At 43.2% G+C, this 20,882-nt stretch overlaps 1 protein-coding gene across 1 annotated transcript in view; it reads left to right on the forward strand.

Annotated features, from left to right (window-relative positions):
* Positions 1-20,882, forward strand: part of vopp1b (VOPP1 WW domain binding protein b) — a 45,460-nt gene that overhangs the window by 19,696 nt on the left and 4,882 nt on the right. Inside the window, exons 2-4 of the mRNA XM_033638291.2 lie at positions 4,610-4,668; positions 17,006-17,083; positions 18,120-18,253. Of these exons, the coding sequence (XP_033494182.2) occupies positions 4,610-4,668; positions 17,006-17,083; positions 18,120-18,253 (271 nt within the window). The remainder of the gene's footprint in view (positions 1-4,609; positions 4,669-17,005; positions 17,084-18,119; positions 18,254-20,882) is intronic.

The following is a 20,882-nucleotide window of genomic DNA, read 5'->3' on the forward strand; positions in this document are numbered from 1 at the left end:
TCTAGCGTAACACACACACTTCATACACACATACTCACTTACAGTACCCAGCGGGGCAGCCCTCCCCTCTCTGCTCCAACACTGACTGACAGCTGACCCTCATACCACACTCACCACTGCCCCAGGGTCGCTACAATATGCTATCTACAGACATAGCGCTGGCGATCTGAACTGGTCAGTGGCGAAAAAAAGCACTTTTAATGCGCAAACTTATACAGGACACATTTGCCCCCATATCTACCTCGCGGCTGCCGGCTGCATCCGCCTCCCTCAATACTGAACCAATTTTAGAACGAGTTGTACCTATGAATCATACGCACACATACACATGGGGAAATAGGGCCCAGGTTGAAAAATACCGAAGTTATCCTTTAACAATGAAATGATTAGTTTTTTGGGGGGCATAGGTCAAAAGTCAAGGTGACTGTGACCCTGTCTGTCTCATTCTTGTGAACACAATATCATAAGAACAGCTAGAGGGAATTTCATTAAATTTGGCACAAACATTCACTTGGACTCATTGATGAAGTGATTAGATTTTGTGTGTCTAAGGTCGAGGGTCACTGTAACTTTGTCTGTGTCATTCTTGTGAATGCGAAAGCACAAGAACACCTTAAGGGAAATTCTTCAACTTTGGCACAAATATCATTTGGACTGAAGAATAAACTGATAAGAATTTTGTGGTTGAACGTCAAAGAAAAACATCAGTGTCCATCTAGTCTGAGTGGGCGGAAGTTCGCTGCATAGATCAGCCTCTCATTGGGTGGAACGAGCTACCCGCTGAAGTCCCGCCCTACCACCTCCGGTTGTGTAGCAGTTTTCAACTGTTGTAAACACGTCCTTTACTAACTTTTGCAGTGTTTGATCTTGCGGGGATGTAGCCATTTTTCTGCCATGGTTCGCGTCCTGTAGGCGATACTTTTGTGGGCGTGTTACACCAAAACCTGTTTCCCCCCGGCAATATTTTTGCAAGCATCTGTTGCTGTGGCACCGCCCAGAACGATTGTGATTGGTTGAAAGAAATACAAGCAGCTGGGGCATTTTTTTCTCCAATCTTAAAGTGAGAGTCAGCCCAGCCAGACCTTTCTTTTCTTGAGAAAGATCTGGTGAGCGAGACTAGTGTCCATCCATCCATTTTCAACCACTTATCCGAAGCCAGGTCGCAGGGGCAGAAGGCTGAGCATAGTATTCCAGATGCCCCTCTCCCCAGCAACACTTTCCAGCTCCCCCTGGAGGACCCCAAGGTGTTCCCAGGCCAGATGAGATATGTAATCCCTCCAGTGTGTTCTGGGTCTGCCCCGGGGCTTCCTACTGGTGGGACATGCCCAGGACACCTCATTTGTCACCCAGGAAGATCCTGATCAGATGCCCGAACCACCTCAACTGCTCTACTCCGAGCTCCCCCCGGATGTTCAAGCTTCTCACCCTATCTCTAAAGCTGAGCCCAGACACCCTTTGTAGGAAACTCATTTTGGCTGCTTGTATCCACAATCTCATTCTTTCGGTCACTGAAAGTTCATGACGATGGGTGATGGTTTTGATGTAGATGGAGCAGTAAATTGAAAGCTTTGCAAGAACACCACTGTTACTTCATAATGCTCTACATAAAACACTTTTCTGGACATTATTCAGTGTCATATCTCCAGATCAGAAAGGGAGACACTTGGTCAGATACTGAATTTATGACACTAATCTTGGGTCTCCACCTTGAAACTGTGCTGATTGTAGATCTTCTGTGTGTGGAGCATCCGTGTTTTCACAGACATGGATGTAAACTGTAAGAGAAACTTGACTGGTGTGCAGAGGCATACAACTGCGGGACGGTAATTCTAGTTTTCTGATAACAACATTATATTTTCAGGCAAAAACACCTACAGTGCACTGCATATCTAATGGGCAGATACTTTAGTGAGTACTCATATATTTCCCAGCTGATGAGCCAGTCTAATTTGGATGGCAGTCAGGTGGTCCACCACTTTGGTCCAAACTGAAATATCCCAACAGCTGTTTGATGGATTGCCAAAGAATTGGATACAGACCATGGACACAGCATTGGGGGCAGGGTCTGATCATTCCTATGGAAGTTGTTCAGAGGCGCATGAAGCCAAAAAAGCTCAATTTCTGTGGTATTAATGTTCCCACATCTTCCACTTTATGGGGACCATAGAGCTAGTGCATTAGGGACTTACGGCCACCAAGCCTGGCCAAGTGGCTACCTATTATTCAAAGTTAATTAAGGATAAACCCCTTGAGATGCATCATCTTGTTTTCGAGGGGGTCCGATACAACAACGAAAAATACCTTCCACTAAAGTGCTCCGCTAACTTTAATGGGGATAGAATGATGCAATCTTGTGGCTCTTCTAGACTTTCAAAATGCTGTTGGACTAAATGGATCAAATCCCAATAGTGGAACGAGTCATTTTGCACCTGGACCTGGTCACTGTAATTTCACCCTTGGCCACAATGTAAAATTGGCTTCAAAGCCTGGGGCTGTTCCTTGGAGCCTGGTACGGACATTCAGGGTCCTCAGATGATGTACTTTATTATTATCCCCCTGTTTTTCCAACTTGCTCCACCTTGCTACACAGATATTCATGGTCCTTTGAGGATGTATCCTCATGACTTTGATGATCCCCTAATGTTTCCCCCAGCACCTAAAACAGGTTGACACTTTGGTTTAGACTGAAATATCTAGAATGGATTTTAACAGAGGTTCGATACTCAGTCCTAGAAAAATACGAGGCCTTAAATTCAGCTGCTGTGTGTTTTAAAATATTTAAGAAAGATGGAAGGAGAGACAAAAGTTCAAGTGAACTGGCTCTCTGTCCATCAGATTATAATTTATCTAACTCTGAGTACACACTTTCTGTGTGGGTAACATTTCCCACCAGCGACCTCACTGATAGCAGAACACAGCCTGGACAAACAGAGTGGATGTGCATTGTGTCAGTGAGAGGGGATGCTTTCCTCTGTTGCAGCTGTACTTTGTTAAAATCTCTTTTGCCATTTTTCTCTCTGACTCTCACTGTGTGTGTGTTCCTGCCATTTCTTCTCAGCCATGGTGTCTCAGTGTGGTCCTATTCTCCACGAGTACCCTGACAAATAACCTGTTGTGTTCCCATGTTGTGAGCCATCAAAACAGCTCCACCTGGCATGCCACCCTGCAGCTCTGCTCAACACACAGTGTCACAGATGTGGTTGGAGATTGTTGTATTGTTTTAGGCCTGTATTTATCAAACTGCTAAAAGCAAAGTTTTAGACAAAGTGAAACAGAAGTAAGGTACCAGCCAGGTGTCAACAGGGTCCAGCAAGTGCCGAGAAATAAAGAGGCGAGGCACCGCTCCATACTCAGTCCAAGAAGCCGTGGAAGTGCTCGCCAAACAGTTCATTCATTATGAGACTAATCTGACCTCATAGTGATGACACCAGTGACTTTCTGAAAAGTTCAGAGATTTTCTACAAGGGTTTAAAGCAGCCACACAAAAAAAGCCAGAGTGCTCAGAAATGTTGGGCATGGCTGCATCATTCTCTCCTCACTGAGAACAACTGAAGAAAGATGTTAGTGCTCTCAATAAAAAAATGCTATGTGGGCACAGGCACTAAGAAAACAAGCAAATATCATGCCACTCATGTTTCACAGCTGTGGGCATGAAAGACCTCTCGTGCTGGGGAGCATCTGGGCAAGTAATCTGTTACTTAACACGCATTGTTGAAGCTACAGTTTGTTTATGTTGTTTATGACTGTTGCTGTAACTGAGTGAGGGTGTTTTTTCCTGCAGATGAAACATCAAATTTGCTCTGAAAAGCTGCTCCCACTTCACTGTGCCACTTTAATTCCAGAGTACTTTTTTTTTTTTTTTTTTACCACCAGGAGTTAATAGAGTTCAGTGCATAACAATGTGATATGAGCGAATGTCATATCAATTTCATAACCATATCTAAAAACAGCATATTTTCATTTGCAGAGACTGGAGTTCAGCTTGTTATCATTGAGAAGATGTCTCAGCTGTAATAGAAAGTGATGCTGCCTGCCACCCTGAGGCAAGGCATGTCCCTGCAGTATGATTCACTTCATTTTGCACGCTCTCCTCTCTTCGCCTTCAACCGACTCCTTTTCTCTCCTGTCTCACCTTTGCTCTCGTCGTACTCTCTTTCTTCTTCACACTCGCAGCCTATACTGTACTGCTTCTTCGCAGAGCGCAGGATGATAACAGTGAAAATCCTCTATAAGCCACTACAAAGCAGGCTGCATTTTCACAGATCATTTCAGAGACAGTTAATTAAAAGCGCTCTTCAGCCAACCAGTGTCAGTTCTCTGTGCTTTCCCAACTGAAGTCACTAATGGAAAAGGGAGGATTCATACATAAAGGATGCTTTGCATCTCAGTGTAGAATTGTATCAAATTAAAAAAGAAGGTTTTATATATGATAGAAGACGAAGCTCTAAATATTTTGAGCTTTTGAAATGTTTCGGACTTTGAGTGTTACTTCAAGTAAATTTATGCCTCACAATCCATCCAGAATTATAAATTCTAGGACTAAAACTGCTGTTTGTTTGTGTGGTGTCTATTTTAATAACTACCTAAATCTGTCTTTTATCTTTTACAGTGTGTAGAAGCCAAAAAGTACTGCTGGTATTTTGAAGGCGGATACCCCATCTACTTCATGTAAGTACCACAATGTTGCACTTCTACGACTTCAAACCCATGAACTTGGGGTGGGCGATACATCGATTATAGCGGCTTGTTTTACGTGGGATGTACAAAATGATAAAGTGATGACATCATATATCCAAAAGTTTAAAGGTCATTTGCACTGTGGCATCATAATGTTTTACAAAAACACTTTCCTGGGCATCACTCAACGTCTTAACTCAGAAGGGGAGACATTTGGTCAGATACTGAATTGGTGACTCTAATCTCGGGTGACATCCTTCAAATCGTATAGATCTGTGCTGCAGGGCGGGAGATGTGTATGAAGCAACCATGTCACAGACTTGGATGTAAACTGGAAGAGCAACCTGACTGGTTCGAGGAGGCGTACAACTATGTAATTCTTGTTGTTAATGAAATGTGACTTCTCTCCTTGCTTTTTTTTTTTTTTAACAATTCTCCTTTGTCACACTTTGGCAAAGGTGTAATAAAATCCTCACAATGTTTGTGACAACAAAAAGTGCTGAAATTGTCTGAATCTAGTTAAAGAAAAGAAAAGAAAAACTATCTTGAGTCCTGACTCTTGGTAATCGTCAGGAGACGGACAGAATTTGTCACAGTGCACATAAATGGCGAGCCCACATAAATGAAAGTTGACACAGAGGCAAAATGCATTGTAATGTCCCTGGACACTTTCAAAGAGAAAGCTGCAAACATTGTTGCTTATGGAGGCAGCAGAATTGAGACCACAGGCCCGACATGCTGTTTAAAGGGGCGGCGCCACCTATTGCCTCTCTTCATAGTGGACAGAGGAGTGCAACCTACTAGGTTTCGTGCATGTGTGAACATGGGCATTGCCACAATTAGCTCTGATGTCTAGTGATGGCCAAATGAAGCTTCATGAAGCATTTTCTTTATTTTATGAGCCCACTAGATGGCGCTTTGAAAGCACACTGAATTGCCATTCTTTGAGCCTCTCTCTTTAAACCATGAGTGCCATCTAGTGGGCTTAGAAAAAAAAAGAAAATGCTTCATGAGGCTTCATTTGGCCATCACTACCGATGTCCCAACGCAGAACATCACATAGACTTCATCACATAGACTCTCAAGCAATTCGAAGACCTGTTCAGTGATAAGCCGGGAGAAATCCCAGTCACAAACGCAGTGGCAATGCCACACATAGTCAAAAGCACATAAAGGACACACAGGACATCAGCATCAATCCTAAAGACCTCAACACAGTGTTGGAAAGGTGCCATTACTCAAAAAACAACAACACAACTGAACTTCAGTGTTACACCCCTGACATCAGCAACTGCTTTGAAGCCTGGCCCTTCAACCTTGAAACCAGTGCAGCGAGAAAACCCAAAGCAGCAGCTCTGTGCCCACTGAGACTGTCGAAACCGCTGGCGTTGGCTCAGACTGCATGGAAAGTTGTTGTTGGGATACAGAGACAATCAAGCTGCACAGCTAATAATAGACAAAAGAGAGCCGGCTAGATTGTTTGACCAAAGAGAAAGGTGCTTCAATGAGGAATGGTACAAAAATAGAGAGTGGATGATTCTTTGCAAAACCCCCAAGCGAGCCTTCTGTGAAATGCAGATTTGCTGCTGTCAAACAGCTTGTAACCTTCTACAAATGTGGAGACGATGGCTTTGAAAAGTCTGGAATTAATAACTGGAGAAGTGGCCAAGCCTCATGGACAGCCATGTAAAGCCTAACTTTAACAAAGAGTGTGTCCAAAAAAGGTGCACTTACATCAGTCAAACACTGGTCAACATTCAGCTTGTCAGACAGGAGTGCATTGAGCAGGAGGAAAGAAGAGATGGCACTGTCTGCAGTTATACCAATAAGGAGAGCAACTTTCAAACGGTAGTCGAACTTGTAGCTGGGAAACCCCCACTCTAAAAAGCTTCATGCTCACTGGTAAATATGCATCACACAAGACAAACAATGAACTGATACACGCCATGTATTGAGAGTCTCTCACCACTCTCATGACTGATTAAAAAGAAATGCAAAATACTTTGCAATTATTGTGAATAAAACTCCCGATTGTTCTGGACATGAACAGCTGTCCTTGTCTCTACAGTTGGTATCAACTGAATTTGTTGTTTTCGAAGACTTTGTAGGAATGAATGACTGTCCCGATACTGACGCAGAATCAGTAACCTTCACAGTCACAGACGTATTACTTGGATGAGGCTTTGACATCGGGGATATGAGAGGGCAATCCTACAATGGGGCATCTGTTCTACAGGGACAAATGTCAGATGTTGCTAATCGTATTCAGACACTAATCCAGAAGCAGTCTCAAAGCATTGCACCAATCACAGTTAAAATCTAATAGTTCAAGAAGCTGCTTCAAAGTGCAACATTGTGCGTGGTGCCTTCAGTTTGTTACACAACATACAAGAAATTGTTAATAACTCACCAAAAGACTTTAAAACCGTCAGTGTTTACAGCTGCGCAAGCTGTAGAGATGTTGATGGACTCAGACTCCGACAATTCCTGTTCTGATCAACATTCTGAATCCGATTTGGACGAACAAACGAGTTTGGTGGGACGAAACAGGATCTCCAAGATGGTGACAGTAGTCAGGTTTCCATCCACCTATTTTTATTTGCATTTTCAACAATTGCGAAAAAAAACTTGAATGGAAACGCCAGAAATTCGAGAAAAGGCCAAAAATATCGCAAAAACATTTTTACGCTTGGAGGGGGTGGAAAAGTCAGCGTATCGATATTAGGAAAATGCGACTTTTGGCAATGGAAACAGATTTAGCGAATAAACGATGACGCAGGCTATCGGATCCTACTTCTACTTCACACACACACCTGTGTGAACTTAGAGAGAGGTAATTACTCCAGTGTCAGGTGAGTGTATTTCACAACTTACCTGAATAGACTGGATGTGTTGAATACTGCTGCATCATGTGCGCTGCCTGGTGTACCAACACAGACATCACGGCATTATGTAGGCTACGATGACAGGAACTGCCCATTGTTCCGAAATCATCATGATGCCCTGTGGTTAAGGTCTGGTTAGGTTTAGACACAAAAACCACTTGGTTAGGGTCAGGAAAAGATCATGGTGTGGGTTAAAATGAAAAAGAAAGTGACAAACACATAAGCCGTGAGCCTGCTCCGCCTCAAGCCTTTCCCAGCTGACCCAGAGCTGGTCGCGGCGCACCATCAAGGCAGAAATACGCCTGCCCTGAGCCGTTCAGCACCGTGGACTGTTGGACTAATGGGATGTCGGACCAATGACATGGACCCGCGCTGACAACGCTGATATGAGTGTGATGAGAACTCTCGCAATAGCCAAGAAGTTCCCAAGGAATCTCTCTATCTCGTCGTAGTCATGGATGTGCTGGTAATTGTTTACATCAGTTGTGGACATGAGACGCTCTCAATGACGTCATGTCACGGCGCCCTCTTCTTCTATGGGTGTTCTTTTGCATTTTCATTTTTCATGAGAAGCGCCACTTTCTGCTTGACCTGTTGACTCCCAATACTCGCAAAACAATAATGAATGGAAACATGCATAAATTCGCATTTTCTTTTTCACAAAATTCGCTTAAAATTTGCGATACATTTGGATGGAAACCCAACTAGTGACACACGGACAAGACAACCGCAGAGGAGGAGGAGACAACAGAACACTGAACGGTCACTGAACGTGGCGACGTGTTCCACTATACCTCAACCAGAATATTATTTTCATTATTATTATCATTGTTGTTATTATTTTCATTTAAACAGTTTAAACAGATGTAAGATAATGAGAAAAACCAACACACACACACAAAAAATGTAGAAATGTAAATGACATATACGCTTTTCTCATCCAAGTCTGCCTGACAGTTTGATGTATGTAATGTTTACATATTCATAGAACAAATTATTCTGTGGGTCTTGAAAAGATTAGTGAATATGATCAAAAATAATACTCTGGCAGGGAAAGCGTTAAAGCAACGGTAATTTTTTTCACTTATTTTATGCGCAGAGTAAAAACATTTCTGTGCACATATGAGTGAATGAAGCCCAATGATGACTAAGCAGGACATTTACACATCAAAATTAGCTCCCCACGTGTTTAAATGCTTGGCTGAGGTGGAAAAGCTGGTGTACTGATAAGAGCAAAATGTGCAATAAAAAGAGCTGAAAACATCAGATCTGTTTGGAGCGATGAGGAGACAGTAGTCTTCCTCTCATTATTAGACGAAGCAAAAATATTTCCATCATGTTTTCCACGTGTTTTTTCATTGTCTGAGCTTTCGCCTGGAGCTCTTTTAATTACATCGTCTTATGGCTCCTTCTTCATCTTTAATGACACCTGAGTGGAGAATGAGCTCCACCAGCCGTTAATTTCCATGAACTAACTCCTGATATTCACATAAAAAAAACATTCACATTCATTCACTTTTTGTCTGGTTAAAATTGGTGCTACATCTGGAGACTTTGCTCATGTGTCGGCTGGAATACAGTAAAGAGGCCAACATCTGCATTGAGCTGCAGAGTGCAGTGTTGACTCAGTGGGTTCGTGAGCACGTGCAGCCTTTGCATCAAATATCAATTGAGTTTGATTCAATGTAATTTCCACATGATTGCTTACTGGAGCTTTAATCTTTGCTGCTCACAGACTTAGGAAGCAGAGTTTGTTTTACTGATTCAAACAGATGACAGGCGTCCTCCACACTTCCAACTTTCATCTATTTAGTTTGCTTTCAGCTGCTGGCCACAGCTACAGTGGTGATGAGACGGAGGAAGAGAGAAAGAAAGACTGGGGGCATCAGCGAAGAGAAATTACGTTAGTAATGATAAACAACACAGAAGAAAATCCTCCTTTCTCCTCCACTTTCTTTCTCCTTGTCCTCTCAGCCCTCAATTTCTGTTTTCCTCTTCAGCTTTAATAATACAGGAATCCGGTTTATTTTTCAAATAACAGTCCACGTGTTCAAAAGAAAGTTGTGACAAAGAGAAAAAAGAAAGATTTGTGCACAGCATTCACTGCAGGAACATACGTCTAGTTTGATAATAACTGAGCAGAGGACAGTCTGCTTTACTGTGTGAGTGATTCATGTCCCTACTTCGATTTCAGTCTCAAGATGGGGCCCTGCCTATGCTTGGCTTCCCTCACCCAACTACTAAAAGTTGACCAATCTGCCTGAAACTTGACCTTACCTCCAAACTTCCAATCCCCTTTTTTCTAAGTCTGTCAACCTCACCTCTAAAGCCTCGAGCTGTTTAACGCTCAGGCTGCCTGTTCTCGGGAAACAGCACTTATTGACCCACAGATCTAACTGAGCCATGCTCTCCTTTCCATAATTAATCTCCATAATCCTCACGTTGGGAGCGCCATAATCAGGCTCAGTTTTCCTTTTTGAAGTATTGCTCTGTCCAGATCCCATTGTAATCAAACTCTCAGTTTTCTTATTAGTATTAGAAGTAAGTCAAATTTGTGGAAGCAAAAATCAATCTCACAAAATGCACAAACTTATCACTTTAAAGGATTTTTTTCTTTACCTTTACCCGAAAAACGCGCATGACTTACAAAAAGGAAATAAAGAAAAAACAACGCTTCACTCACTCTGTCTGTTCCACTTTGATAGCAAGTGTCTCTACTTCTCCTTTAACCCAGACAGCTTCTCACCACCTTTTCTTCCGCCTTCAAAGGCTGAAATAATCAGGTGTCGTGTTAGGTTTCTAACCTACACTACTTTAGGTCCCTGACCTAAACCGAGCTCACCACTTTTCCTGCACTCCGCTTCCCAGAAACGGTGCCTGGCACGTCTGCCAACCTATCTCAGTAGGTGGAAAAGACTTGTCCTGCGCAGTCCTCAAAACTCACCAGAACAGACAGCGAGGTGTTGACAGCCACCAAGTTCGTTGGACCCCAACGGTGAAGGGAATCCCGGTTTTCCAGACATCACGCCCTCCTCTCAACCTTCCTTTGTGGGGGAGTTTGAGGTGGTAAGAGCCTCAGCTCTTGCTGTGCGCACAGTCTTCACACCTTCAGTCCAGAATTCCAGAATCCGCTCACAGATGAGGTCCCTTCGTGGTCGCCAATTTTGTGGTGGCAAAACTACTATTTAATAAACAGTTTAAAGAAAAAGTCTTCAGACGTCGGCTGTCTTTCTTGAGTTTTAATAAGCATTCATGAATGGAGACACTCACACATACAACCGCATGAACAGTCAGTCAGTAAGAGTGCCTAGCAAGTCTTCTCGCCCTGCTATCTTTATAGTTCCCATAACACATGCACATCAACAGGCAAAATATGTGGCGCCTTGACATTCCTAAAACACAACATCTCTTCAGACTAACAACGATACTTGTTGTCCTCCCTGGCTCATAATTTTGGTGTCTGATCCTCCCTGGCTCATGACCTTGGTGTCTCTCACTGCTGTCACAGTAGGGGTTAAATGAGCAACACACATCATACATCATAGCAATACCAAATACCAGAATTTTCCATCACACATACAATATATGAAAACAGAAGTGGCTCCTTATTACCATCAAGGCAACAAAAAAGGAGTTCAGTCAGGACCACCTTAGTCAAAGAAAACTAATTTCCATTGGCAGTATTATATTTGACAGTATGGCTCTGCTCTGAGGCCTCCTTGCCGTTCCCAAGCCTAAGCAGAAAGCCTAAGGTAGAGAGAGGACACCTCCCTGCCCTTCCTCGTGCCTACTTGGAATGCCTAAGGTGGAGAAGGCACACCTCTCTGTTTCATGCGCCTACGTGCAAAGCCTTAAGGCAGAGAGTGCACACCTCTCTGCCCTTCCACGCGCCTGCATTGAAAGCCTAATGCAGAGAGATCACACCTCTCTGCCCTTCCACATGCTAACAAAAAAGCCTGAGGCAGAAAGAGCAAACCTCTCTGCCCTTCCATGCGCCTTCATGGAAAGCTTAAGATGGAGAGAGAACACCTCTCTGTTTCATGCGCTTAAGTGGAAAGCCTTAAAGCAGAGAGAGCACACCTCTCTGCCCTTTCATGTGCTAACAAAGAAAGCCTAAGGCAGGGAGAGCAGCAGCAAAGACCCCCCAAGAACAGAACAGAGCAGCATCACTGACAAAGAGAAGTTACACTGATAAGTCAGACACAGCAAAATGAGGAGCTGGGGTGGAGGCAGGTTGCAAAGCAGCTTGCAGAGGAAGCAGCAACAGTAGACAGGTCAGAGCAGTTTAAATAGGGCGCCCTGAATGAGATTCACCAATTGGTTGCATAGAAAGGAATCATGTGATCTATCAGCTGACTCCCTTCCATCAATCAGCTGATCCATCAGTTGATTGGGCCTGCTGGAGATCAGCTGATGTAGTTGGGATGTGAGCTGAGCTTGACATCGTGTCCTGCCTGAACTAACGCTATGCTCAATTTAAACTTAAAGGACCAGTGTGTTGGATTATCCTATGAAAAGTAATGCACCAAAATTCTTACATATCCTACATGATAATGATGCCAGTGATTGGGCATAATTTATGTTAGTTGTGTAACTTAACTTTAAAGACGTAATATTTGTGGGCAGCTAATTCGTAGGATATTAAATAAACCGTATTATTAGGATACAAATTAACTCCCCTTCGCTCACCCCTTTAATTCATGCTTTTATATCATAGAAAATCTTGCTTTCTACATTTATACTGATTAAACAGATGTATTTATAAATTTTATTCACAAAGGTTTTATTGCACTCACAGTAACAAGTGCAGTTGTCATCACCTTGAGTAGACTTTGATTGTCTTGACTTCACCTGCTTCACATCAGTGTCTCCATCATGGCCTCTCTGCTCTGCTGTGTGCTGACTTCGCTCAGTGTGTGTGTGTGTGTGTGTGTGTGTGTGTGTGTGTGTGAGTGTGTGTGTGTGTGGGTGAAGGAGCTCAGTCCCAGCACACAGAAAGCAGGCGAGAGGCTGCAGTGTAATAATACATTAAAGAACCAGAGGGGAGCTGACTGCTGGCAGTAAACATCGTCATATTTAAGTTTATGTTCTGCCTGTTTAACAGTTCTTTGATAAACTGCCATTAAACCTTTGACGCAGGCTAAAACCTCTTTGGGGGGTGCCAAAAATTCCTTTGTGCAGGAAAAACCCTGTGTCAAGAACGCATTAGGCCTGTCTGTGTTGCCTCACCCATCTCACAGTATCAATAATTCATTTAGAGGCATGTTTTCTTTGTATTGAGGCCTACTGCTATAACAGGTACAGTGCAGTGGTGTGCAGGCTGAAGGCAGTGTTTATTCAGTTTGACACTGTGACTACAAATAATCGAAAATTAAATAAATAAGCAGTTAGGACTAAATAGACCTAGAGTATTATCCATTTGTCATTTATTAGAAGGTTAAATACAAATAATCCAAAGCTCTTCTTCCACGTCATGATGCAAAGGTGAATACCTGTCACTACTGATGGCCAAATGAAGCCTCATGAAGCATTGTCTTTATTTTCTGAGCCCACTAGATGGCGCTCATGGTTTAAAGAGAGAGGCTCAAAGAATGGCAATTCAGTGTGCTTTCAATCTTTTGATGTACAAAAAGCGCCATCTAGTGGGCTCAGAAAATAAAGAAAATGCTTCATGAGGCTTCATTTGGCCATCACTACCTGTCACGTCAGTTTGTCTTTCTAACCTGCCATCTGTTACGATCTAATCATCAAGACACACTGCAAATAACGTCTCACATCCACCTTGAATTCTCACCCAGTAAGGACTAAACGTCATCCACCTGGAGAATGAAAGCCGTGAGGAACAGATCTGCATGAAATAAGAGACAGGTGTGCGTGCAGGTGCTCTAATGGGAGGTTAATTAATACAGCTAATCAACACGGTACACAGCAGCAGCAGCAGCAGCGGAGACACATTGCTTCTGGAGACAATTAAGACACCTTAAAAAAACTGAGCACCTCATTGCCGTGATTAGCGTCAATTAATGCACTCCTTCTTGGAATCACAACTGAACACAGATATGATACACATTTCTAGATTCAGTGTGATTTACACACCAGTGTCCACCATGAATAAACCTCCAGACGCCTGTACTAAAAACCCAGTTCATCTTACCAAGAATATCTTTTCATTATCTGGTTTGACTAACCCTAATACTGGGTATCTGGATAACCAGTTCTACAAAACTAGTTGACTCAACTAGTTCAGTCAACTCTGGGTTTTCCTGTGAAAGAGGCTGCGGGGATATTAACAACAAGCGACATCATCAGAACTGTGAATGAAGTAGGTTGCTTCATATGATATGAGATGAAACGGTATCAGTGTCTGTGACTACGAGACAGTAAAATGTCAGTAACGTGGGATGTAAATGATAATCTTATAATGGAAAATGCAGAAATATAGACTCCGATTTTTTATCTGAGACTCCAGACTTTTGATCGCAGATACTTTTTTCTTCAGTGATCAGAGGTTGGCGTGTTGATAGTGATGGCCAAATGAAGCCTCATGAAGCATTTTCTTTATTTTCTGAGCCCACTAGATGGCACTCGTGGTTTAAAGAGAGAGGCTCAAAGAATGGCAATTCAGTGTGCTTTCAACCTTTTGTTGAACAAAAAGCGCCATCTAGTGGACTCAGAAAATAAAGAAAATGCTTCATGAGGCTTCTTTTGGCCATCACTACGTGTTGACAGGTTGTGATCTGATACCCTGAAGTCAACCTGCTCCGGAGCAGGTTAGCTGTTCAGCATCAGTTACCATGGTGATTTATCCCGGTAAAAAGAGAACCAGCTTCGTAGTACTGAAAACCAAGAATTAACCCTGAAATCCCAAACCCCAAATCCTGCTTCATAGTACAGGCCTCAGAGCTGTCCATAGATATAACTTATTATAACATTAGAATTTGCCTGACAATCATCACGTCTTAACATTTTCTTCAGTAGCAGTGTAATGCAGTTTTCTGTACATTTCATGGGTACGCTGCACACAGCTAATTCTGCACTTTTAATGGAGATGACTCACTGAAATCGGAAACAAATTTGGGCTAAAAATAGTTGTAGCTCACAGTACTACTAACTGAATCCATGCCAGCATTATGTTTCCCATTTACATCCCCGAGAGCATCGTGAGAGCATCGTGGAAACTGTAGTTTAAAACCTTCGGCATGATTGTTCCCTAAATCAAAGGTTCTTCTTTGGTTGTACTACAGCTCAGAACACTGAAGTGCTCGGGTTGTAACCATACACTGCTTAGGTATGAGGTGATATAAAAGTTGACGGTTACCACACTGTGTACACTTCCAGCAGGATAAGGCGCCATGTCACAAAGCTCAGATTATCTCAAACTGGTTTCTTGAACATGACAGTAGGTGCGTTTCCATTACCCCTAGAACTGCGCAAAACCTAAATACGTAGCACAATAGAAAACAGGTAATGGAAACACCTGAATTTCGCAAAACCTCTCAAATATCGCGAAAAAGTTGTTACGCTCTCATGAGGTGGTTTTTCAGACGTGTAGATACAGATGTATGTCGCAAAATGTAATGGAAACACTTTTAGCGCATTAACACATCAAGTGACCCCACTGCGTCACCGGACCGGTTCTTTTCCATCCAGTTTACGGCGGCTACCGTATAAACAAAACAAAATGACGCGGTACGTGTGGACAGAGGAAACCGCTATCATCCGCTGCCTTCATCTTTTGTTAAAAATGGTCATGGCAACAGCAGTAGATGCAACCAAAACCACATTGCCAACATCAATAAGTTTACGGAGTAGACTCTGGACGTACATTTTTTTTAACGAGAATTACGTAATCCCACGAGACGGAGCTTTACAAGAATTACGGCTTAGATGTCAAACACCTTTCAATGGAAACACCTGCAAGCCGCAATTGTACTTTATCGAAATTGTCAAAATATTGCATTTATTATGCACAAAACTGTAATGGAAACGCACCTAATGAGTTTGCTGTCATGTCAATATGGACCAAAATCTCTGAGGAATGTTTCCAGCACCTTGTTAAATCTATGCCACCAAGAATTAAAAAGGGGGTTCCACCAGGTACAAGCAAGGTGTACCTAATAAAGTGGCCAGTGAGTGTATAATGCGGCCTACACATCCAGAGTTCTATGAGTCAGTTGTCCCAATACTTTCAGTCAGTAAAACACTAAACCGTGGTGATATGTTGCTTTTTCACTGCAGTAAGAAAAATCCATATTGTCACAGTTGCCCTGTTAAGTCTGGATCTTCTGGAGCCGACTGTTCTAAATGTATTCTAAACTCCACCATACCTCCAATACAAAGAATATTTATATATGCAAACAGGCAGGAAGTTGAGCAGGCATTGGCATGGATGTAGCTAGTTGCAGAGACTCTCCTGGTTTTCATACTGCAGACTCGTAGGCCTCCAGGGGCAACGGTTGCTCATCCCTGAGCTAGTGTTGAAATGCCAGACAGGACTGGGAGTCTGAGGTATGCACTGTCGTGCTGGCTATCCACAGTCATCTGTCACACAACACACACACAGGCACACACCTTGTTATTATTTCAGCTGCATTAGTGCAGGTTTCCTGCTGCTCTCCATAGACTGATCAATCACCGCTGGCCACTGTCCTGAATATTTGGCTCCCAGGCTGCTGGGCTTGCCATTTGAAATGAAAATTTTTTCAAGTTTTGTTTACGAAGCAGAAATCATGATGAATGGCAACATTACAATACACCTGTGTGTGTTGCTGTGAGGCTTGTTATAGTGGAGGAAATGTCAGTGTGCTTTAGTGATACTCTCTGTCCTCCAATAAAACAGTATATAGACAGGAAGTCATTTTCTGCAACCTGTGAGGGAAAGTTTGTAGTTCTGTTCTCTGTTCTATACTTCTTCCTCTGTTGGCCGCTTTTAAAGCTAAAGGACAATGTTGACCAGCCTGGTCAATCTCACGATGGGACGGTCTGCTGGTTTAGAGGGGTTTCACTGGGCAAAATTGCTGGTTAAGCCGGTCATACCTGGACATGGGTGGTGTAGCTGGTCCCCATTGTCTATTAGCTGGTCAAGCAGGTACAGTTCACTCTTTAGCTGGGATAACTGGTCCAAGATGATGACTGGATCGGTGGGGCCAGTGCTTTTATTAATGCCCCGTTTCCACTAAACACTTTCAATACAGTAGCTTTAGAACCAGCAGTAACCCTTCAGACATGGTACCTAGACCCTCGGTGTGTTCAGACAGTCCTCTTAAATGTGGGCGGGGTTGTTGTCACTCACTGCTCCGTCCAGCACTCGCTGTATTTCCTCATCAGCGGTGACACAGATGGAAGTCTGCACCAAAATTCGTGAGAACAGCCTGGTATATTTTGGGGTTCATCGTGTATTGCTCACTGATTTTCCTCGCTGTGTGCTTTATTTGTTGTTGCAGATGTCGCTCCTATGAGGACTGCTGTGGGACTCGCTGCTGTGTTAGAGCCCTGTCCATCCAGAGACTATGGTACTTCTGGTGAGTTGCAGTTTGGGCTCTGTGTCTCCTGCTCTCTCCGACAGGCGTGGACGGAGTAAAATGCCCATCTTAAGACCTAGTCAGACCAGAAAGTGCCACACGGAAATGTAACAAGCATAATCAACTCACTTATAACAGAGTATCTTTGGCTTGTGGACAAAACAGGACATTTGAGGACGTCATATTTGGCTCTGGGAAACGCATCAACTATTATCACTTTTATAAACCACACAACTAACTGATAAAAAAGAGGAAATAATCAACAGATTAATCGACAGTGAAAATGAGCAAGCTGCAGCTCTACTTCCAATAAAAGCAACACAAAAGTGTTGAACTGTGTATAAATGCATTTTAGCAGTGGCAGTAAATGGACAAAGGCTGTGTTCTTGCTGCAGCAGATGAAGGTTCAATTCCAACCTTCACCCCATTTGACACATGTCCTCCCCACCTCTACCCCTTTCACACTGAAGCTGTTTTATCAAATAAAGGCAAAAATGCCAAAATCCTCACAGGGCACAGATAGTATTTACCTGCATGTTTCTGTGAGATGAGGGATTTACAGCAGAGGAGGGTAATTTTTATCTGAGGAAATAACATGCTGTTTAATTATATATGCAACTTGGTGTGACTTTGTTGTGACCAGTCATGGTGGTACCTCTGTGTCTGTTTCCTGTGTCACAGATATCACTGTACTAACAAAACATTTCAATTGTGTACTGTATTGTGTAGTGAGGGCCAAATGAAGCCTCATGAAGCATTTTCTTTATTTTCTGAGCCCACTAGATGGCGCTCATGGTTTAAAGAGAGAGGCTCAAGAATGGCAATTCAGTGTGCTTTCAACCTTTTGTTGAACAAAAAGCGCCATCTAGTGGGCTCAGAAAATAAAGAAAATGCTTCATGGAGCTTCATTTGGCCATCACTAGTATTGTGTATTGTGTATTACTAAAGCCTTATCTTTTCCTCTTCTCCTCCTCACTGGAATCTTTCTGCTTCTTCTAAGACAGCCATGGTTAAAATGTTCTTGTCTTTTACTCAGGGTGCTGCTGATGATGGGAGTATTGTTCTGCTGCGGTGCTGGCTTCTTTGTCCGCAGAAGGATGTATCCGTCCCCTCTGAGAGACGAGCAAGCCTTCAACGTCTCCTTCACCAGGCACCCTGTCACCACACCAGGTACAGCAGGATTCAGACAAATATACACATTAAAAAGTGGCAAACACAATTCCAAAAATGGGGTGGAATATTAAAAATGACAATAAAATAATGAAAATAAAAAACTTGTTAGACTTTACATGTAAGCTGTGATGGGATTTAGTCTAGTCTTTAGTCGTTTCCCATCATTCTAAGTACAGTATATTTAGTAGAAGAAGTACACACACATGCACAAACAGGACCTACGTATACATGCATTAAATAGAGAGATGTCAGAGTGAGGGGCTGCCTTGGACAGGCGCTCTGAGCAGTTGGAGGTTAGTGCCTTGCTGAAGGGCACCTTGGTGGTGCCCAGGAGGTGAACTGGCACCTCTCCAGCTACCAGTCCACCCTCCATACTTGGTTCGTACAAGGGACTTGAACCAGTGACTCTCCAGTTTCCTAGCCAAGTCCCTATGGACTTAGCTGCTGCTGCTTCATTTGAAATAAAACACAAGTTTAGTCAGGACCATTTAAATCAAGAAAATTTGATTTCCATTTCGTCGCTGTCCGATGAAAAACACGTATCTCCACTTTTGATTGGATCGATTTTGACTTTTTACAGTGCATGGAGTGTCCATAATATTCCCTAGCAAAAATCTCTCAAAAATTCTTGAAAAAACTGTTGCCTCTCAGCTCCATGCCCATCTCTCTTGCAATAATCTTTATGAACAATTCCACTCTGATTTCCGCCCTTTCCACTCTACTGATACTGCATTGCTTAAAATCACCAATGATCTCCTTCTGGCAGCTGATTCCGGTCTCCTATCCATCCTCATTCTGCTTGATCTGAGTGCGGCCTTCGACACCATCTCACACACCATCCTCCTGGACAGACTTCATACTATTGGCATCACACATACACCCCTTGACTGGTTTAAATCTTACCTCTCAGTTCATTCAGCCGAAATCATTTACCTCGCACCCCCTCCCAGTCTCCACAGGTGTATCGACTGACAATTCTTCCATCCTCCCCTCCCCTTAGGTAAAGAGTCTGGGTGTCATCCTTGACAGCACGCTTTCCTTCTCATCCCACATTAACAGCATAACCCGGTCAGCCTACTTTCATCTCTGCAACATCAACCGCCTACGCCCCTCCCTCACACCTCACACCGCTACCATACTGGTTCACAGTCTTTTCACTTCCCGGGGTGACTACTGCAACTCCATCCTGTTTGGTCTCCCCCAGAAAATCCTCCATAAACTGCAGATGGTTCAGAATTCCGCCGCCCATATTATCACTAGGACCCTATCCACCTGTCATATCACACCCGTCTTACAGCAGCTCCATTGGCTCCCCATCACCTACCGCATCCACTATAAGATTATACTTCTGAGCTACAAGGCCATCCACAGCCTCGCCCCTCTGTACCTCTCTGCCCTCCCTCCTATCACCATACCTGCTCGCACCCTCAGATCCTCCTCTTCTATTCACCTCACTGTCCCCTCCGTTCGCCTCACTACCATGGGGGGCAGAGCATTCAGCCACTCTGCTCCCCAACTCTGGAATTCACTCCCCCCCCGACCTCCGAAATATTGATTCTCTACCACACTTCAAATCCAGGCTGAAAACTCACCTGTTCAGGCTCTCCTTCTCTCTTTTTGAACTAATATTTGTTTGTTTGTTGAAAAATGTTTAATTATTTTGTACTTTGTATTTTATTGTATTTTACTTTGTATTTTACACTGTAAGGCGACCTTGAGTGCCATGAAAGGCGCCCAGAAATAAAATGTATTATTATTATTATTATTATTATTATTATTAGCAACCATTAGCATTGGGTATCCAAATGACCAATGGAAAGACGTTTTATTACATCATCTATTCAACACGTATCTCCATTGGGTGTCAGAAGTGTCCATCAAAGCGCATAGAAAGTCAAAATCATCAAAAGTGGAGATACGTGTTTTTCATTGGACAGTGACGATTTGCAGTATTACATTTGGCACCATGGCTCTGTTCTTGGGCCTCTCTGCCCTTCCATCCACCTAATTGGAAAGCCTAAGGTGGGGTGAGGGTTAGGGTTAGCACACCTTTCTGCCTGCCTTCCACGCGCATACATAAAGAGCCTTAAGGCAGAGAGATCTTACCTCTCTGCCCTTTCATTTGCAAATGAGAAAAGCCTGAGACAGAAAAAGAGCAAACCCCCCTGCCCTTTCATGCGCCTACATGGAAAGCCTAAGGCAGGGAGAGCAGCAGCAAAGACCTCCTGGGAACAGAACAGAGCAGCATCAATGACAAACAGAAATGACATTGATAAGCCAGATAGAGTATGAAAAGGAGGAGCTGGGGTGGAGGCAGGTTGCAAAGCAGATCGCAGAGGAAGCAGCAGCAGTTAATTAGCGCGCCTTAAATGAGATTCACCAATTGGTTGCATAGAAAGGAATCATGTGATCTGTCAGCTGACTCCCTTCCATCAATCTGCTCTATCAGTTGATTGGGCTGTTTGAGATCAGCTGATGCAGCTGGGATGTGAGCTGAGGTTGCCTCAACTATCGCTTTACTCAAATTTCTACTATACATACAGCATCTCCCAAATCTTAACCATGTGACACTTTGCATCATTTTCTATCAATCGAATGGCAACTTGTGTTTCAAAATACTGTGTCC

The sequence above is a fragment of the Epinephelus lanceolatus genome, chromosome 20 (genome assembly GCF_041903045.1).
Source record: "Epinephelus lanceolatus isolate andai-2023 chromosome 20, ASM4190304v1, whole genome shotgun sequence".
Lineage (NCBI taxonomy): Eukaryota > Metazoa > Chordata > Actinopteri > Perciformes > Serranidae > Epinephelus > Epinephelus lanceolatus.